Raw genomic sequence first — 20,152 nt, 5'->3', positions numbered from 1 at the left:
CTACATTAAACGTAGATCACGTTGAGCTATGAGGAAAATATCAATGTCAATTAGAGTGTTTGCCACAAATTACGATGCGAAGTAATTAGTAGCGGATCTATCGTTTGTATTGTGATGTGGAGGAGGGTGTGTTTTGCACTCAGGTAGCACTAGGTTATCTCTGTAGGGGTGGTACGATATCCTTCTTGGTATTTACTCCTCCACTTCATGTTTTATTTATAAGGAATGCAGATTGGATAGTTTTTTTTTTCTTTTTCTTCTTCTGAGTTTTGATGAAAGCACATGACCATACGTTAAAACAATTAACTAACTGACATGGGCCCATGAAATAACCTTTAGCTCTATTCCAGGCTACAAACAAAAATAAAAAAAGAATAACTATATATTGATAATATTGGCCGAATTTAGGAATGAATTATATTCCTAAAGAGTATTCATACTACATTATATATCAGAGATTTGTTTAAATGCATAAGAATTCACCAAGGACTGTTAAAAGAAAAATGATGCAAATATACCACTCAGAACAGTCGAGTCTTGCTATCATTATGTTGCTTTCTAAACCGATCAACAAATTCTTCCTTGTTGAGGATTTTTGCTGTTTTTTTTTGTTTTTTCAGTAACAACCAAGGAATACACCCCTTTGTCAATTATACTATTTCGTATGTAATTATTTGTTATGAGCATTAGTTATTAAAATCTTCTCTCCCAAGAAGCTGATGGTGGTGATACCAAGGCTATGTTGACCAAAATCCTTTAGTAGCGTACGCGACCCGTCAAAGATGACGGCCAAATACTTGAATAGATATTAACACAAAGTGGGAGCCCAAAGCTTTTATTTATGTAGGTTATGTAGAAGGTGACAAAAGGTTCAATATTTTTAGCATCGTGCTTGGCCCTTATAATAATAATGTAGGCCTATTTTTGGTAGGGGGTCCAAGGAGGTATTTATCCACGTGAACTCCGGCAAGGCTAAAAGTAGTTTAGAATGGTGCACAGAAGTCTCCTGACTACTAAATGGAGAATGACAGTAACTTTGGGTGGGGCGTTGCTCCCTGACAGCAAGCCCCATCCGCGAGGAAAAAAAATCACATTTATTCATGTGATCAGCGCAAGACTAGAAACGGTCTCAATTTGTTCCTTGGGGTCTCCTACACACTAAGTGGACAACGACACCCATTTTGGGCGAGGCTTTGACTCTGACACCAACCCTAACTCAAACCCAAGGATTACAAATTTATATTAATTCACACGAAAATAGGCAAGGCTAGAAATTGTCTCAAATACAAAATAACAATTTTGGGTTGGCACTTGCCATTGATAGCAATGTTCTTTTAACTCCATGTCAAAAAGTAATCTATACAAAAACTGAGAAGGTGGAAAATTAAATTGATTTGTGCCATCATACTCCTGTGCACACCTTTGTATGAAAGGTTGAAAGTCTAAAAATATTTTAATTCGTGTATCATGAGATCAATGTATGGCTGTATATTTTGCTTTGACAGAAGAAGCCATATCCTTGCAAGAAACATTGTTCCATTCCTCTGATGATGTATAAGAAATGAAAGAAGTTGTTGAATCTGCTATCTTTAAAAACCTGCTGGTGAAGTATTAATAATAATAATAATAATATTAATAATAATAATAATAATAATAATGCACTAGGAATTGGAGAGAGCAGTGCGCGTTAACGATGCAATGAAGTGCATTATTATTATTATTATTATTATTATTATTATTATTATTATTATTATTATTATTATTATTATCTAAGCTACAACCCTAGTGAGAAAAGCAAGATGCTGTGAGCCCAAGGCCTCCAACAAAGAAAAATAGCCCAGTGAGGAAAGGAAATAAATAAACGATATGAGAAATAATGAACAATTAAAAAAAAGATAAGTAAAAAACAGTAACAACATCAAAACAGATATTTTATATATAAACTATAAAAAGGCTTATGTAAGCCTGTTCAACCAAAAAAAAAAAAACATTTGCTGCAAGTTTGAACTTTTTCAAAACCTTTTTATAATGTTGAGATCTTTTTTTACTCTAAATTGGCCAAATTATGCAATATAGGGTCTCTTTTCCTTTCAAAACTTAACTTTGACAGATGGACTCTACAGCTTTGGGCATTCTACAGGCAGTGGCCATCTCTATCCGACATACCAGTAAATCATACTTAATTAGTACTATCATTATTACTAGCTAAGCTACAAACCTAGTTGGAAAAGCAAGATTCTATAAGCCCAAGGGCTCCAACAGGGAAAAGTAGCCATGTGAGGAAAGGAAACAAAGAAAAATCAAACATTTTAAGAACAACACCAAAATAAATACTTCCTATATAAACTATAAAAACTTCAACAAAACAAGAGGAAGAGAAATAAGACAGAATAGTGTGCCCGAGTGTACACACAAGCAAGAGAACTCTAACCCAAGACAGTGAAAGATCATGGTACAGAGGCTATGTCACTACCCAAGACTAGAGAACAATGGTTTGATTTTGGAGTGTCCTAGAAGAGCTGCTTACCATAGCTAAAGAGTCTCTTCTACCCTTACCAAAAGGAAAGTGGCCACTGAACAATTGCAGTGCAGTAGATAACCCCTTAGGTGAAGAAGAATTGTTTGGTAATCTCAGTGTTCTCAGGTGTATGAGGGCAGAGGAGAATTTGTAAGGAATAGGCCAAACTATTCGGTGTATGTGTAGGCAAAGGGAAAATGAACCGTAATCAGAGAGAAGGGTGCAATGTAGTACTGTCTGGCCAGTCAAAGGACCCCAAAGTCTCTAGCGGTGTGTGCAGTTCATCTAACTTTAGAGCAGACTGTTAACAGGGATGTTGCATTGCTTATGAGAGGAATAACAGCTTTCAGAAAATGAAAATACTCTCTTCATAAGATGGTCTGTTACCTTGACTCAGCATGGTATGGCTTTATCAGATTTACGTCAACTTGTTATAGGCCTTCATTCAGGAGTACAGCCACCCAGGTATTTACAGCCATGAAGTGATGCGGGACAATAATGATATTGAAACCCTTGCCAGAGTTATTAATAATATCTGTAGCCTATCAAATACACAGTAACCACATGAATTAGTCAATGTTACATCAGGTAAAGAAACAAAGTAAGAAACAAAAGTTTACATTTTAAGCACATTGAAGCGGCGAGTAGAATATTGATTGAAATTTGAGACGGTATAAAGCAGAGAGTTCAAGATTCATGAAAACTGTAACACGAACAAGGTGCAAAGGTTTGCCACAGAAAATACTAAACCTCAACGTTCTTGAAAAGATAAAGATAATGGTGAAGCAGCAGATGTGCCCCTCTCCCTTGCTCATAGTGATGGAACTCCCAACAAGACAGGCAATGCAAATCTCATTCAGGTGCTTGCGGGAAACCAGGACACATTTCTGACTGACATCAATCTGCCTCCAGCTAGTGTAAGTGTGGTTGACGGTGGATGCATCTTACATAAAACCCTACTCTGCTACAGTAAGTCAACTTATGGAACTGTGGCCAGGGATTTGCTTGTCAAAGTATGCTTCTTTAGAGGGGAAGACAATCATCTTGTGCTTGATAAGTATGTCCCCTTCAATTAAAGATCAGTGGAATAGATTTACTGAAGAACAGTACTTTTAAAGAAGAGTTTGCACTCTTTATTATGCAAAAAACACAAAATATATGCTAATTTGGGGAAGGAAAGTTTTGTATGTGTCACATGGTAGTGAATATTCAAAGGTTACGTTCACTGAGACAGAGGTTGGAAGTTGATGAGCCAAGTCATCTACAGCCTCAGCATGATGAAATTGACACACTCATTGCTTTTCGTGTGAGGGAAATTCCCAGGGTCGTCCAGTATGGTAAGGTCGTCTGACACTGATGTGTTGGTTATCTTTATTAGTCTCATTGGACGGTCAGATTGCATATAATTGATAATAGACTATGGTTCAGTTAACCATCATCACTACATCAGCGTTTCTCATATTTCTCGACTTGAAGAAAAGCATTCTGGCCTAACTGAGGCTCTCATAGGATTTCATGCCCTTACTTGATGTACCCTAATTTTACATCAGCTTTTAACAGACTTGGAAAGGTAAAAATATTTCAGTAATTGGAAGTAATTACTGCAGAAATTCATGTGAAACCCTTGCGCTTCATGACATCAGAAGTAGACATGATCACCGTGGCTTCTTACATGTGTGCACCGTATGGTGTTAGCACGCATACATCAATAAAGCAAGGTATAAGGCCTTCCTGCGTATGTCCGGGGGTAAGCAAACAGATCCACTGGTGAGGATGAAGTTATTGTGCCTCTCTCCATACTATGAAATGCTTACTCAGCATATCAAGAGAACAAATTTTGTGGCTAAAATGTGGAAACAAGCTGATGAAATTAATCCTACTGGTGGGGAGAATACAATAAACTATGGCTGGATGAAATCTGAGGATGGTCTCCAGCCTGTATAGTTTACTGGAAACCCTGATCTCAGCTCTATAAGTAAAATTGAAAATGGAGAGGATGGAGTCAAATGATGACTGAGGAGGATGAGGATTCAGGCAGTGTATGGAGTGAGGATAGAGACAATACCGAGGAAGAAGACAATTAATGAAACATTTCCCTTTCTACTATCGGTAAATTATTTTCACCTGAGATCAAATTCTAAGCCATAGTAGCTAATATTCGCAATTTATAGTAAAATACATTAAAGCACTATATTTCTGTACCACAAGAGGACCAGGTATGAATCATTAACATTATCTTTCATTTATAATTTTTTATAATAGCGGAGAAAACAAGGAGAAAATACGCAGGTTTATTATCATCTGCAAATATTTTACAGTAGATATAATACATCTTCCTGAAGTACTTGAGAGGCATCAAATTAGGATTTAATATGTGACAAGCCTTGAGCTTTTATAATATTACTAGTTAATTTTGTGTGAGGATATTGCAGTAAATATGAAACACGTCTATTCATTATTGTATTTCTTATGTTTCCTTTTTTCAAGTTAGTAAAGAATTCTGCTTTTTGTATCAGTATATGATCAAATGTTGATTTTGTTATTTTTCATTCAAATTAGAATATACTAACGCTGCTATGAAAAGATATCCAGAGGAAATAGCTACAATTGGAGTATTTCATTTAGGAATGCAATGCTGGTCTATTGTTTCAATGAAATTTCTAATTGATCTAAATTGTTTTCATACTTGTACAGTGGACGTTTTTTTATTATAAACGATTTTCACTTGAGACAAATTTTAACCTTGCCTGTTTTCATATGAATAATTAGTGTGTAGGAGAGTTCAAAGGATAAAATAATACAATTTCCAGCCTTGCCACTTTTCACATGAATAAATATGATTTTTTCCTCTTGGATGGGGCTTGCTTCCGGGGGCAACGCCCCACCCAAAGTTACTGTCATTATACATTCAGTAATCAGGAAACTTCTGTCCATCATTCTAAACTACTGTTAGCCTTACCGGACTTCACTTGAGTAAATGCCATTGATGTGTATTATAATTTTTTTTGTGAACTAAATCATAGTCGGTGCCACACTCTTTTGAATGACTGAGGCTTTATCATGAAAAGTTAACATTTAAGTACAATGATGTAGGATGGATGGCCACACGGTCTAGCTCAACCGTGGATGGTTATCTTGTATGATTAAAACCCGGTTTCTTCTTCTTCTTCTTCTTCTTCAAAACTTAGAGTTCTTAGAAAGCAATGGCAGAAGAGACCATGGACATGAAAATCCAGACTTGCTAATAACTTTGAATTATTACTGATATTTTATATGTAATAAAAGAAAAAAAAAACATTCGACATTTAAAACCAATAAGATCTCGGGGTTATGGTACTAGAAATGTTATCCTATCCAAAATTGTAAAGAAGACAACGGATACCAGACAAAGACATTGATTTTAATAGCTTGAATTAAGGATACGAACGTGGTGGATATCCGGGTGCACTGGAAGAAATGTAGGATTTACAGTTAAAAATCGAGTTTCTTACTATATTAAAACAATTGTTTTAAATTGTATTGTATAATTTCATGTAGGTTGCAAGCATTTACCTGATCATCATCCAAATCTGACATAGTCATGCAAATATCGACTGTAAAATACTGTGCTAAAAACTGTCGCCAAAATATTATTTCGTAAATATCTATTCATTCAAATCAGCATTATTTAATATAAACGCAAGCAAGAATAAACGGATTTCGCTAACGTACGGTATTTTCATTTCAACGTAGACTTTAAAAACAACCGTCCTTCTTCCGTATTTCTCAGTTTTGATTATTTTTTACATTTCATTTCTTATTAATATTAAGCTTTTAACATGCGCACCAGTACATATCACAATATTCCTTCATTACTTTTCCTCACTGGGCTACTTTCCTTGGTGGAGCCATTGGGCTGATAGCATTGTGCTTTTCCAACCATTGTCAATTGGTAGTAATGATAATAACGAATGAGCAAACATGAAGGAACATTGTAAGTGTCTGTTTTTGATTCCAAATATTCTTGTATGTTATTAGTAATTCTTAAAGAATAAAACTGATAAAAATATAAAGTAAAATAACAATGTAAGAAACGAAACAAAGAAAATTACTATCAAGAAAAAAAATTCTATTAGAATAATAAAGGTAAAATATTGATTCATAATTGAATGTTATAAGTGAAAACTACTTTTCTGCTGCTATTTACCAGTTTGATTATGATATCCATTATTATTATTATTATTATTATTATTATTATTATTATTATTATTATTATTATTATTATTATCATTATTATTATTATTATTAGCTAAGCTACAGCCATAGTTGGAAAAGCAAGATGCTATAAGCCCGAGGGATCCAACAGGAAAAAATAGCCCAGTGAGGAAAGAAAGTAAGGAAATGAATAAACTATAAGAGAAATAACTAATAATTAATAAAACATTTTAAAAACTATAACAACACCAAAACAGAAGTTTCGTATATAAATGATAAACAGCCTTATGTCAGCCTGTTCAACATAAAAACATTTGCTGCAAGTTTGAACTTTTGAAGTTCTACCGATAGAACTACCCGATTAGTTAGATCATTCCACAACTTGGCCACAGCTGGAATAAATCTTCTAGAATACAGTGTAGTATTGAGCCTCATGATGGAGAAGGCCTGACTATTAGAATTAATTCTATGCCTAGTATTACGAACAGGATGGAACTGTCCGGGAAGATCTAAATGTAGAGGATGGTCCGAATTATAAAAAATCTTATGCAACATGCATAACGAGCTAATTGAATGACGGTGCCAGAGATTAGTATCTTGATCAGGAATAAGAAATTTAATAGGCCGTAAGTTCCTATCCAACAAATCAAGATGAGAATCAGCAGTTAAAGACCAGACAGAAGAACAATACTCGAAACGAGGCAAAAGAATAGATTGATTACCGAAAATCTTAAAAGACTCTCAATAACCCAATTTTTTGAGCAATTGAAGAAGACACAGACCTAATGTGTTTCTCAAAAGTAAATTTGCTGTCGAGAATCACACCTAAAATTTTAAGTCATACAGAGTCAAAGAAACATTATCAATGCTGAGATCTGGATGTTGAGGATCCAGTGTCTTTGATCTACTTACAATCATACTTTGAGTTTTGTTAGGATTCAACTTCATGCCCCATAATTTGCACCATACACTGATTTTAGCTAGATCTCTATAAAGGAATTCAGCAACCCCAGATCTACATTCAGGAGATGGAATTGTACCAACCGTGTGTCACACAATTGTACATAATTCCTTTTGTATATATTATGCTTGTATCTTCGCTCTTCCCTCGCACTAAAACGAACACGAAAATTCATGTCTGCTTTTCTCCTCTGTAACATTGTCAATATTTGAACATGAAAATTCTTGTTGCTGAGAGATTTTGTATATAAAGGAGTGTTCTTTAATAAACAACTCAGTTGATTGCATCCTGCCTTTGAGTCATAACCTCTCTCTCGGCACCGTCACATTGGTGACCCCGGAAGTCGACTCGCTCCCACTGCCTTCCACCCCCACTTCCCTCGCCCCTCCATCGTTGGTACTATGACGGACTCTACTACAGCAGTTGGCGCTGCGGCCGCCCCATTGAAACTTTCACCGTTCGCCAGCGGAGAGGCATTTGCTTGGTTTCAGCGCAGAGGTCCAGTTTCACATCAACAGCATGACTCGCTCAGCCACCAAAGCAGATTATGTTCTCGCGGCGATACCCGAGGACACCTTCCCGGAAATATCCGACTGGCTTTGTGAACAAGGAGACATGCCAATAGCGTATGATGCCCTCAAAATATACCTTCTGCAGCAGTACTCGCCGTCACATGCCGCCCGTGTAGCAAAGCTTTTTCAGCTCTCGCAACAACCGTTGGGGGACCAAAGGGCTTCGCTTGCCCTCAGGGAAATGACCGGTATCGCTCGCCTTCAACCTGCCGCAGACGGCTCTCCTCGTGAGGTGAACCTACTTCGTGCCCTTTGTATACGCCGTTTACCCGGACCTATACGCGCTGCCATACCCGATGTCGATAGTTTACCCATAAAGGACTTGATGAACAAAGCCGACGCCCTTATGGACAGCCACTTCAAGACTTTCATCAACGCCTCCACCCCTGACGAAGAGGATGCCTATTCAACGTCAACTGAAGCTGACATGAATGCCGTAGGACATACACGCCCACACAATGACGTGCCGAAGCAGAGACAAAGCCGCCCACCACCCACCAATCGCTCGCGCCCCAACAAACGACTTCTACAGCCACTTACTACCTCCATCCGCCGCAGTTTTGCTACTACCACTTCAGATTCGGGGCAACTGCGAAGAAATGTGCCAAGGATTGTCAGTGGCCAAAAAACGTGTAAGTAGGCCATCGCTCGTGGCGGTGGCCTCCCGTGTTTCTAATCTTTTCTTTTTACAGGATGCAGGAACGGGCGTGCGATTTTTGGTAGACACGGGTGCTTGTCGTTCTCTTTTGCCAAGGAAACTCTGCAAGACACAACGTAGTCTGTCTACATCTGCCGATGTCCGCTTGGTAGCTGCCAACGGATCTGCGATACCCACCTACAGTTACGAGAACCTCACATTATTGTTTGTAAACGGTAAATTCAATTGTGAGTTTTTCGTTGCTGACATCACCATGCCAATCCTCGGTGCGGATTTCCTCTCTCATTTCCACCTTCTGGTTGATGTCGCCCACCGATGATTGGTCAACGCAGACTCGTACTTGTCGACACCTCTTCAACCCGCCCCCTCTAACCTCGCTCTCCACATCAGCGCACCCACGGATGCCTACGCCCACCTCCTAACGTCGTACCCGGAAGTTTTCCGTCCAGAACTTCGCCAAACGCCCATGGTTCCTGCTAAGCACGGTATTTATCACCATATCAAGACGACGGGACCCCCAGTCTTCGCAAAATTCAGACGTCTGGCACCGGAACAATTGGCAGCCGCCAAACAGACGTTCGCCGAAATGGAGGAAATGGGCCTTTGCCAAAAGGCCTCCAGCCCATGGTCGTCACCCTTACACATCGTTCTGAAGAAAGACGGCTCCCTCCGTCCGTGCGGGGATTACAGGCGCCTGAACATGCAAACAGAACCGGATCACTACCCCCTCCCAAACATTGCCGACGTGACCTCCTACCTGTACAAAGCAAAGGTTTTCTCTATGCTCGATCTCCTGAAGGGGTATTATCAGGTGCCTATGAACCCAGAAGACATCCCCAAGACTGCCATCACCACTCCGTTTGGTACATACACCTTCAATTACTCCTGTTTTGGCCTTCGTAATGCTGGGGCCACGTTTCAACATCTCATGGATGGCATCTTAGGGGACCTCCCTTTCTGTGTATGTTATGTGGACGACATACTTGTGTTCTCCTCCTCAAAAGAGGAACGCCTCCGTCACCTGCGCATCGTGCTCGACCGCCTGCAACAAAACGGCCTTGTAGTCCGGTACGTCAAGTGTACCTTTGGCGCCAACGAAGTGTCGTTCTTAGGGCACCACATCACTCCTGATGGTGTCCACCCCATCCCTGAGAAAGTAGCAGCCGTTGAGAACTTCCCCGTGCCCTCGACCGTCAAAGCTCTGCAGGAATTCTTGGGCATGATCAACTATTATTACCGTTTTCTGCCAGCCATTGCCGCCATTCTTGCTCCCCTCTACGCCTCTCTCAAGGGCAAGCCGAAGGACCTAAAGTGGGGTCCCCTTCAAGATGCAGCCTTCTGCAATGCAAAGAAGGCCCTATCAACTGCTGCGGCTCTCACTTTTCCTATCCCACATGACCCTCTCCTTCTCTCCACCGATGCCAGCAACGTCGCTATTGGTGCAATACTCGAGCAGGTGGTCAACGGCTCGCCCCGCCCATTGGCCTTCTTCAGCAGAAAACTGTCCAAGGCAGAATCGGGTTATTCTACCTTCGATCGCGAATTGCTGGCGGTGCACTTGGCTGTCCGTCACTTTCGCCATTTCTTAGAAGGTACGCCCTTCGTCATTCGCACAGACCACATGCCTCTGGTGCACGCCATTACTCAACAGTCTGATGCCTGGTCCGCCCGGCAACGCCGACATCTCTCCGCCGTGGCTGAATACAATTGCACCCTTCAATACGTCCCTGGGAAAATGAATCCCGTTGCCGATGCCCTGTCAAGAAACACGTTGGCTGCCGTTCAACTGGGATTGGATTACAACGCCCTGGCTGAAGCCCAACGACAGGATCCAGATTATCAAGCATGTAGGACATCCTGCACATCCCTCCGTTGGGAAGACTTTCTCCTCGAAGACTCCAACACCACCCTCCTCTGTGACGTCAGTACTGGCAGACCGCGACCTTGGATTCCTGCTCCCATGCGCCGACAGGTGTTTGATTTCATTCACGGCCTTTCACATCCCTCGTGCCGTTCTACTGCACAGCTGCTGAAGGCAAAGTTCATTTGGCACGGCATTTCTAAGGATGCTAAGGATTGGGTCCGCGCCTGTACTTCATGTCAAACTTCCAAAGTACATCGACACACGGATTCAGGAGTGGGCACCTTTCCTCAACCTCAGCGTCGTTTCGCACACATTCACGTCGACGTTGTAGACCCCCTACTCACAACACAAGGACATCGTTACCTGTTTACCATCATCGACCGCTCCACCCGTTGGCCTGAAGCCATTCCCATGGAAACTGCAACGTCCGCCTCATGTACATCTGCCTTACTCTCTGGATGGATTGCAAGATTTGGTATCCCTGAACATATTACTTTTGACAGGGGAACCACTTTCACCTCTCAATTGTGAACATCATTAGCGAATCTCCTGGGCATCACCCTACATCAGACAATGGCCTACAACCCCGCTGCCAATGGAATGGTTGAATGTTTTCATCACACCCTCAAAGCAGCTTTGATGTCTCACTGCAAGGATTGCAACTGGTTTACTCAGTTTCCCTGGGTCCTCCTGGGACTAAGGACCACTCCTAAAGACGCCCTCGACGTCTCGGCAGCTGAAATGGTGTATGGTGACCTGTTGGTCGTCCCTGCCGAATTTTTTCCTTCTACAACCTCCTCCGACGATCTCCAGCGCATACGTCGCGTCGTGAGAAAATTTACTCCATGCCGCCAGACTTACAAGCCCCCAGCAAAGCATCACATACCAACAGACTTGCACTCTGCAACGCACGTCTTCCTACGCAACGACACCACCAAGCCACCACTAACGCCCCCTTACACGGGCCCTTTCTTTGTGATCCAACGCAGTCCGAAAGCATTCCTACTAAACATTCGTGGCAAAGAAGACTGGGTCTCCATTGATCGTCTAAAACCTGCTTATCTACTGCCTGATGACCCGCCTACAGTTCGCCTCTCTAGATCAGGGCGCCCTATTTAACTTGTACAGTATGTCATTTTTAGGGGGGGAGCCATGTACCAACCGTGTGTCACACAATTGTACATAATTCCTTTTGTATATATTATGCTTGTATCTTCGCTCTTCCCTCGCACTAAAACGAATATGAAAATTCATGTCTGCTTTTCTCCTCTGTAACATTGTCAATATTTGAACATGAAAATTCTTGTTGCTGTGAGATTTTGTATATAAAGGAGAGTGTTCTTTAATAAACAACTCAGTTGATTGCATCCTGTCTTTGAGTCATAACCTCTCTCTCGGCACCGTCACAGAATTGATGCAAAGAGTGTAGCATCATCTGCATATGCAACAAGCTTGTTTTCTAGGCCAAACATGGTGTCCATCAGCAACAACTTTATGTGATCTCTTACTTAAAATTCAACAATAATGCTAAGAAACGACCCACCCACTCTGAACTGTTTGAGTTTGAAAACAAGGGCCTCATGATTAACATGGTCAAAGGCAGCACTAAAATCAAGGCCAATCATAAGAACTTCCTGACCACAATCAAGGAATTTCTGTACAGCATTGGAGATTGTAAGAAGGGCATCACATGCTCCAAGGCCTTTACAAAAACCAAATTGCAAACTAGGGAAAAGATGACTACCTTCAGCAAACCTATTAAGACGTTTAGCCAGAAGAAGTTCAAAAACTTTAGATAATATGGGAGTTATGGAAATTGGGTGGTAATCAGTGGGACTTGAGCTACCACAAACACATTTACATAGAAGAGTAACATTACCAATTCTCCAACAAGTGCTAAAAGCTCCCCTTCTTGCTAACTTGCGCAAAATAACAGATAACTTTGGAGCTAAGAAGTCTGCTGTCTTTATAAAAAACAAAGGAAAAATACCATTTGATTCTACACTTCCATAGGCATCAAGGTCCATCAAGAGAGCTATAATTTTACGAGCTCGAAAAGCTAAGGTAGTTAGTTTAGCCTCAGGAAAACAAGAATGAGGAAGATCATGTTTCTTACTACCCTGTTTACTGTCAAACACATCCGCCAAAAAGGGTTGCCTTTTCCTTTGGACAGTGAGTGACAGAGCCATCTGGTTTAAGTAAAGGAGGATCTGTTGCATATACACCAAAGAGTGCAGATTTAATGGTAATCCACCAATTATGATCCTGGGTTATACCAGGAAGGGTTTCTTTTATGGTTAAATTGTATTCCTTTTCAGTTGAAGCATAAACTCTCTGAGCAAAAGATCGAAGCTGAGTATAGTTATTCCAAGTCAAATCTGATCTATTACTCTTCCAAAGATGATAGGCCTCCTGATTCTCAAAATGAGCACGTCTATAGTCATCATTGAACCAGGATTTGTCCTTCACTCGGTATCTTAGCACACAAGAAGGGATACGCCTATCAATTATGTAGAATAGATTATCATTCAAAGGGACTACAGGATCAACTCTACTATACAATTGTGACCAATTCAAGCCAAAAAGATCACTAAAATCCTATTCCAGTCAACTTGAGATTTCATACACCAGAGACAGGCTGTTCAGTCTTCACTACTAATGAAATCAAGGCATGATCAGATGTCCCAACTGGAGAACCAACCTTACTTGTTATAACGCCAGGGGACTAGGTGTATGCGAGGTCCAAGCAGTTACCAGACCTGTGAGTAGCTTCACTTATGATTTGCTCACACCCTGATTCAGAGGAGAAATCTAAAGCTCTCGGTAGGAGAAACAGAATCTAACCCATCCCTATGGTGAGCATTGAAATGACCAACAAAGACAAGAAGAGGCCTTTCTATCATCTTCTTGTATCTTATCCTTAATGGTAAGAAGACAATCAAAGATAGAATCATCCATGTCAGGATTCCGGTAAATCGAACACAAATAGAAGTTGTTATGCCTGCCCAAACTTTTATTACCTGAACCTCATGGCATCCAGATTCAAAGCAGGATTTATGAGAAGCACGGTACTCAGTCCTATTATACACCGCCATTCCCCTGCCTTAGGAATGGTATCCCGTTTCAAAATGATTGGCTTCTTAAATCCAGTTATAAGGAGCTCAGATGAGGTTCTTATATTAGAAACCAAAGTTTCTGAGCACAAAAGAGTATCATACTGTCTGGACGCAACTGTAAGGAAAAGTTTCTGAGCACAAAAGAATATCATACTGTCTGGACGCAACTATAAGGAAAAGTTTCTGAGCACAAAAGAATATCATACTGTCTGGATGCAACTATAAGGAACCTGTGGCCTGCACTTTCTATTGCGATGGATATGAAGGTCCAACAAGGTAAAAGTGGACAACACTACACTTTAGATGATATATATTTAGCATAAATGAAGTAGTTCAACTTAAGGGTGGGGGTCACCTGGGCGGACACAGACTTTTGGGTGGGAACACGTTTAAAGGCCACTCATGAATGACAGAGGCAAGGGACAATGACTTTGCCCTATCAAGCAGGACAATGTCCTAGAGACTGACCACCCAAGCTAGGACCAAGGAGGGCCAGGCAATGGCTGCTGATGACTTAGCAGATAGACCTATAGGTTCCCCCAAACCCCCCATTTTTTTTTTTTTACTACAGAATCCTTAGCTAACGAGCGAGACTCGAATCCCAATCTGGCGTTCACCAGTCAGGGATATTACCACATCGGCCACCACAACCCCGTAGATAAGCCACTGCATGCTGTAGCAACACTTCTCGAGAAGAAGTGTTACAGAAAAAAGTGATGCTGTCTTCAATATATGGAAATTCTTTGTGAAAATTTATGGCTAAGAGATTCTACTATATACTTTATAAATCGATAGAAATAAAACAAAGGTATTTTGAAATATCTAAGAAAAATTAAATACATCATAGCAAGAATTTTTCGAGGATGTAAAACCACTCAATTCAAGTTAATTATGATTTGTTGCAACTAAACAATGATAATTCGTGAGAACTATATAAAATCACAATTAATTAGAATTGTTTTAGGGGCAACCCTTTTAAGCTTTATGGCTAAAGAATATATTAAAACCGCTTTGCTGCATCATTATCAACAACAACAACAACACCAAGCAACCAATAGAGCCATGTCTAGTCCACTGCAGGACAAAAGCCTCAGACATTTTTATTCCACTCTTGTCTGTTTAAGATCTTTCTACGCCAGTCTATACCTGCAAATTTTCTTAGCTTGTCAGTCCACCGTCTTCTCTTCCTTCCCCTGCTTCTTTTGTAATCAATAGGGACCCATTCGATTATTCTAAATGTCCATCTATTATTTGTCATTCTCATTTCGTTTTCCTGCATTTAGTTAGAATATTCTCTATTTTAGTTTGCTCACGTATCCATGTTGCTCTTGTTCTGTCTTTTAATGTTATTCCCATCATTATTCTTTCCATATATATATATATATATATATATATATATATATATATATATATATATATATGTATGTATATATATATATATATATATATATATATATATATATATATATATATATATATATATATATATATATGTGTGTGTGTGTGTGTGTGTGTGTGTGTGTGTGTGTGTGTGTGTGTGTGTATTATAGCCACGGAAGGAAAAATGAAAAGACTTGATAGGAGTTAGTACTTTCGTCCATTAGGGACATCAACAGACTCAACAATGTCCCTAATGGACGTAAGTACGAACTCCAATCAAGTCTTTCCATTCTTCCTTCCGTGGCTATAATACATTTTATATTCATCACGTGTCAGCTTTCGTGATTTCTACACATATGTATATGTATTTATATACAATAAAAGGAGAGAGAGAGAGAGAGAGAGAGAGAGAGAGAGAGAGAGAGAGAGAGAGAGAGAGAGAGAGAGAGAGATTCTGATATACCTATCCTCGTCGTGTCCATGTTTCATTGTGTCTTTTTCTCATAGCACAGCCATCTTGAAGCAGGACCGAAAATGAAACTCGTCAGTTGTTCCAAGTTGATGATGACTTCTTGTCCTCGAGTGCTTATTCGTCCTTCGACTTTTCCACGGCTCTCTTTGAAATATCCTACGAAGACTATCCACACCAGCAGTGCAGATCTATTCAAATCACAGGGTAGGCCTAAAGGAGGCAAAGACTCGGCGACTATTATTGGAAGGTATGGAAATAATGAAATGCCATATCTTATTTCTTTTGAATCAAGGAACCAATTCATTCTTGTTCTTCTAGAGTTTTTAAGCATATGTAAATTACTGGAGAATTTGAACTTCCTTGATTTTTTTTTTCAGCTGTCCTTAAAATAAGTCCTGAAATGAGAGCAAAAGCTCCTGTGATTAGTATTTTTTTTTTTTTTTTTTTTTTTGCCACAGAAAACTTTGATAGATTTTTCAAGCTACTGCACTTTTGTAGAAAGTTAAAAGCTTAAATACCACTGTTATACATCAACTCTGCTGTAGATGTGTGAATTCGATCAGTGAATATTTTTGGGAGGAAAGTGCAGAACTGAGGTCTCTGGAAACAGTTTCAAATGACCTGTAGCTTTGGTCCAGAGAGATAATTTTATGATCCAAGATTCCTGTCAGGTTATTCAACATTAAACAACATATACACAATTAAAGCTTATTAGAAATTTCCCTCAACAAATCGTGTTAAGTTTGTTAAAGAAAAGAAAGTATTTCTCAGATGAGAGTTGATTTATTCAAGATGTAAATATCTTTTGCGCGCCAAACGAAAGCTTACTCCCATTTTCAAGTAAAACTTAAAAAAACTCTACTATCATTTCAATCCTGGTTTACGGAATCAGATACGCTTTGAAATTACATTAAAAACGGTAAATGCCCGGCAACATTTATTCCAGGATTTTTACCGTTTTCAGAACGGATATATTGACGTAAAGGATTGATATTACGGCCACCAACCAGTAAAAAATAATAAAGTAAAATTACGGTCGCCCGTATTTTACTGAAATGTGGCTAAGAACAGTATATTTTGTACGGAGAATTTCCGATTAGAATTGCGTGCTCTTTTTTAAGTGTAAGATTATGTTTATCAGACCTTTGGGTATGAATAATAATGATATTATAATCAATCTGTTCCATTTCGTGTCCCTAGTCCAGGTGCTGATCAGACTTTTGCGTATAAATATCAGTGATGTTCTAATCAATCTGCTTCATTTCCCGTCTCTAGTTCAGATCCTGATTCCCAGGACCATGTGTTCGAGTCTATGTACGCCCAACCGCCCATTCCAGCGATGCCACTGGCTTCGATGGTCTTCCAAGACACCCACAAGTGGGATATGAATACTGCTGTTGTAAGTGCCTTCTCAGAAGTCTGTTTAGCATTGCCTTTCTTCAATTAGATGCAAGTTATTTGGTATGTGAGTTTCCTTGAGCTTTGGATAATTTTTTGCAAAAATGATTTCCATAGAAAAAAAAAACCAGGATGTTATCGTAGTTGTGCATCGGTTTAAAATAATATATTTCATAGGATTCTACTTTTTTGCCTTGGTCTCAATTTTTCACACTGCCAGTGTGAATTTGTATATCCTAAGCACCCAAAGAAAAGCTCTATCAATTAGTATTTTTACTGAGAATTTATAACAACTGAAAAAATATCTATAGAAATAGTTAATACTGTAAAAAGTGACTCCATTTATCTGTCTATCTATTTAGTTAATTGTTCATCATCTTATTCATTCTGGTGTTTGGGTCAGAGAAAGTGTTTTTTTCCAGAATCATATCATAAAAGACTATGATTTATGGTGAAATATGAAAACAGTTGATTAAAATTATATGAATACGCCTTTAAAAACATATTTGAGAAATCGTAAAGTTCATTATCTATACTTTTATAGTATTAAAAGATGCAGGACCAAGAATCTTTTTCCGGGAAATATTCAGGGTGACCAGATTTTGAAAATTTTGAAAAGTTACTCAAGCATTGACGCAGCGCTAAGTCCTTCTGAGCTGAGTCCAGATTGTCCAGGACCTACTTCTTTGGCTTTTCTTTTGCTTTCGAGTGCGTTCATTACGAATTTTGTTACAAAAACCTGCTGATTACATGTTTCAAAGCATTGCAATATTGCAATCAAGCATTTTTAGCAGCTTTGAAGGGTATTATAACTAAAATTTCACTAGTACGCGTATATTTTATCTTTTTAGATATTGAAAATACGGGATAAAAGTTGTCCTGGGGAGGGTCAATACGGGACAAAGGTAAAAAATATGGGGTTATCCCGTCAATCCTAGTCATCCTGGAAATTCGTGAAGGAAAACGATTCCATGAAAACCGTCCTTCATTTTAAGGAGAGAGTAAGTTTCCAGCATTCCATCACATCGTCGAAGTTCTTTATTATATTTACGATGATCGATCTTTATAATGAGAACCACGAGGCGGATCTTAAAAAGCGTTAGGCTGTAAATGTGGGCGGGTTGGTTCAGATTGAGGCTGCTATATGCCAGCACAGGGACGAACCCAAAAATGGACAACCTCAGAGCACAATTAAGTGTGGTTAGGTGTTCTATTGGCCTTGGGTGTTAACAAGATCAAAATACCTGTTGTAGACCTCCGAACTCTTTACAGTCAATGAAAATATTGTTGTAACAGTTGAATGTGAATTCATACCGGAAAGATTGCAAGGTTATCAGGAGGTGATGCTATACGAATGAATTTTATTGTGCAGAAAGTAACATTTTGAAAACATTGTACAGTACAGTAAACATTGTAGACAAAAAAATAGGCTACAATTTAATAGGAATATATAGAGTTAAAATGATAAAAATAAAAATTATTTTGAGAAGTGCAGTAAAAGGGATACCATATTTTCCCTATTACAGTTGCGAATTTATCGTTTTTATAGCAATTGCATACTAGACTAATTGATCTGAAAAACAAGTAAGCTGAATATGGTGAGTGTAGTCCTGTAGTCTATATAGTACGTAGTAATTTTGAAATATTAATCATTACATAACGGTTTCTTTTCATAATTCATTGATTTCTGTGGACGTATTCTCAGGAATGTGGATTAACCGGCCGCAACTACACTTACGGAAAACTCCGGGACCTGACATGGCGTTTTGGTGGGTGGCTCCAAAAATGGAACAAGAACTCAAATCCCACGGTAGCTATTCTGTCACCAAACACCCCCGAGTACCCAATTGTCTATTTTGGTACCATTGCTGCTGGTGGTATCGTCACCACCATTAATGCAACATATACTCCTGGTAAAGATAACTGACACGCTGGCGATCAAAGTTTAACGCTTAGAAAAAAAATACTAACTTGAATTCCTTATCTAATGAACATTATGGCTTTATCAATGGTAATATATTTTGTTATCTAGACACTTACTTAAGAACGCTATCACACTTCCTGTTTGCAGAGTATATATGATAAAGTTGGGCAAAGTTAACAAATAAAACATAATAAAGAAATGATGCTAAGTTTTAATTGTAATAACATGACTCGTAATATTGCAGAGGAGATTGCAAATCAGCTGTCCGACAGCGGAGCTCAGTTGCTGGTGGTTGAAAGCATCATGGAGCCCTTAGCCGACGCTGCCCTTCAACTCCTCCGAAGTGACATTCCGATTATAGTGAATGGGAAGTCGGCCAGAGGCAGACCTAACCTTCAGGAGATTGTTACTGATGTCAATACACCCTTCGCTTCTGACATGGAGGTGAGTTTAGGTGACTGGATGGGAAAAGAGAAAGCGATGCTTTGGAAGCTGTTCGTTTCTTCCTTGGCTGGTAAGACTTCGTAGAAGAATTTGCTTTGATTTCGTGTAGATTATCCAAGTGAGATCTTGATTGCATCGCCAGGCCGAGCTGGGTTCCATGTTGAACAGATATAAGAAGAAATGATCATAAGTAACTGACGCAGTATGAAAGAACTAAAGAAATTTAAATACTTATAGCGCTACTTCGTAGAAGTCAGTGTTATTGGACTGTTAGTAATAAGATATAAGAAAAAGAAGTTAGAAAGGTAAACGGGCTTGTTAGAAATGGAAGGATATATACCGTTAAGACTTTTACTAAAAATAGAGGAAGAAACAGTTAAGGACTATGATACTTATAGGAGAATGGTACTCAGAAAGAGGGTACCATAACCATAGTCTAAGCATAAGAAAATGGAAAGTAAAAGTAGAATATATGGTGCAAGAAGTTAGTAAGTATGGAGGTGTTAACAGAGCAGGGGAATTGATATTTCTGTTGAGAATAAAGACATGAAACAGCAGTGGTACCTAAATGTTTGTAAATATTGAGACATGGGGTGTAATGAGAAGAAATGAAAGCGCTAGAGGGCATACAGTACACGATTATACAGTATA

General features: G+C 39.2%; 1 protein-coding gene across 2 annotated transcripts in view; it reads left to right on the top strand.

The window, feature by feature from the left end:
* Window positions 1-20,152, top strand: part of LOC137651258 (uncharacterized) — a 42,423-nt gene that overhangs the window by 151 nt on the left and 22,120 nt on the right. Inside the window, exons 2-5 of one of the 2 annotated variants that reach the window (XM_068384505.1) lie at window positions 15,771-15,982; window positions 17,011-17,134; window positions 18,839-19,046; window positions 19,302-19,501. In XM_068384505.1, the coding sequence (XP_068240606.1) occupies window positions 15,798-15,982; window positions 17,011-17,134; window positions 18,839-19,046; window positions 19,302-19,501 (717 nt within the window). In that variant the 5' untranslated portion in view covers window positions 15,771-15,797. The remainder of the gene's footprint in view (window positions 1-15,770; window positions 15,983-17,010; window positions 17,135-18,838; window positions 19,047-19,301; window positions 19,502-20,152) is intronic. The other variant, XM_068384504.1, reaches the window with a different exon arrangement.

Source organism: Palaemon carinicauda, chromosome 12 (assembly GCF_036898095.1).
Source record: "Palaemon carinicauda isolate YSFRI2023 chromosome 12, ASM3689809v2, whole genome shotgun sequence".
NCBI lineage: Eukaryota > Metazoa > Arthropoda > Malacostraca > Decapoda > Palaemonidae > Palaemon > Palaemon carinicauda.
Note: the sequence above shows the minus strand (reverse complement) of the source record. Positions and strands in the feature narration are given on the sequence as shown.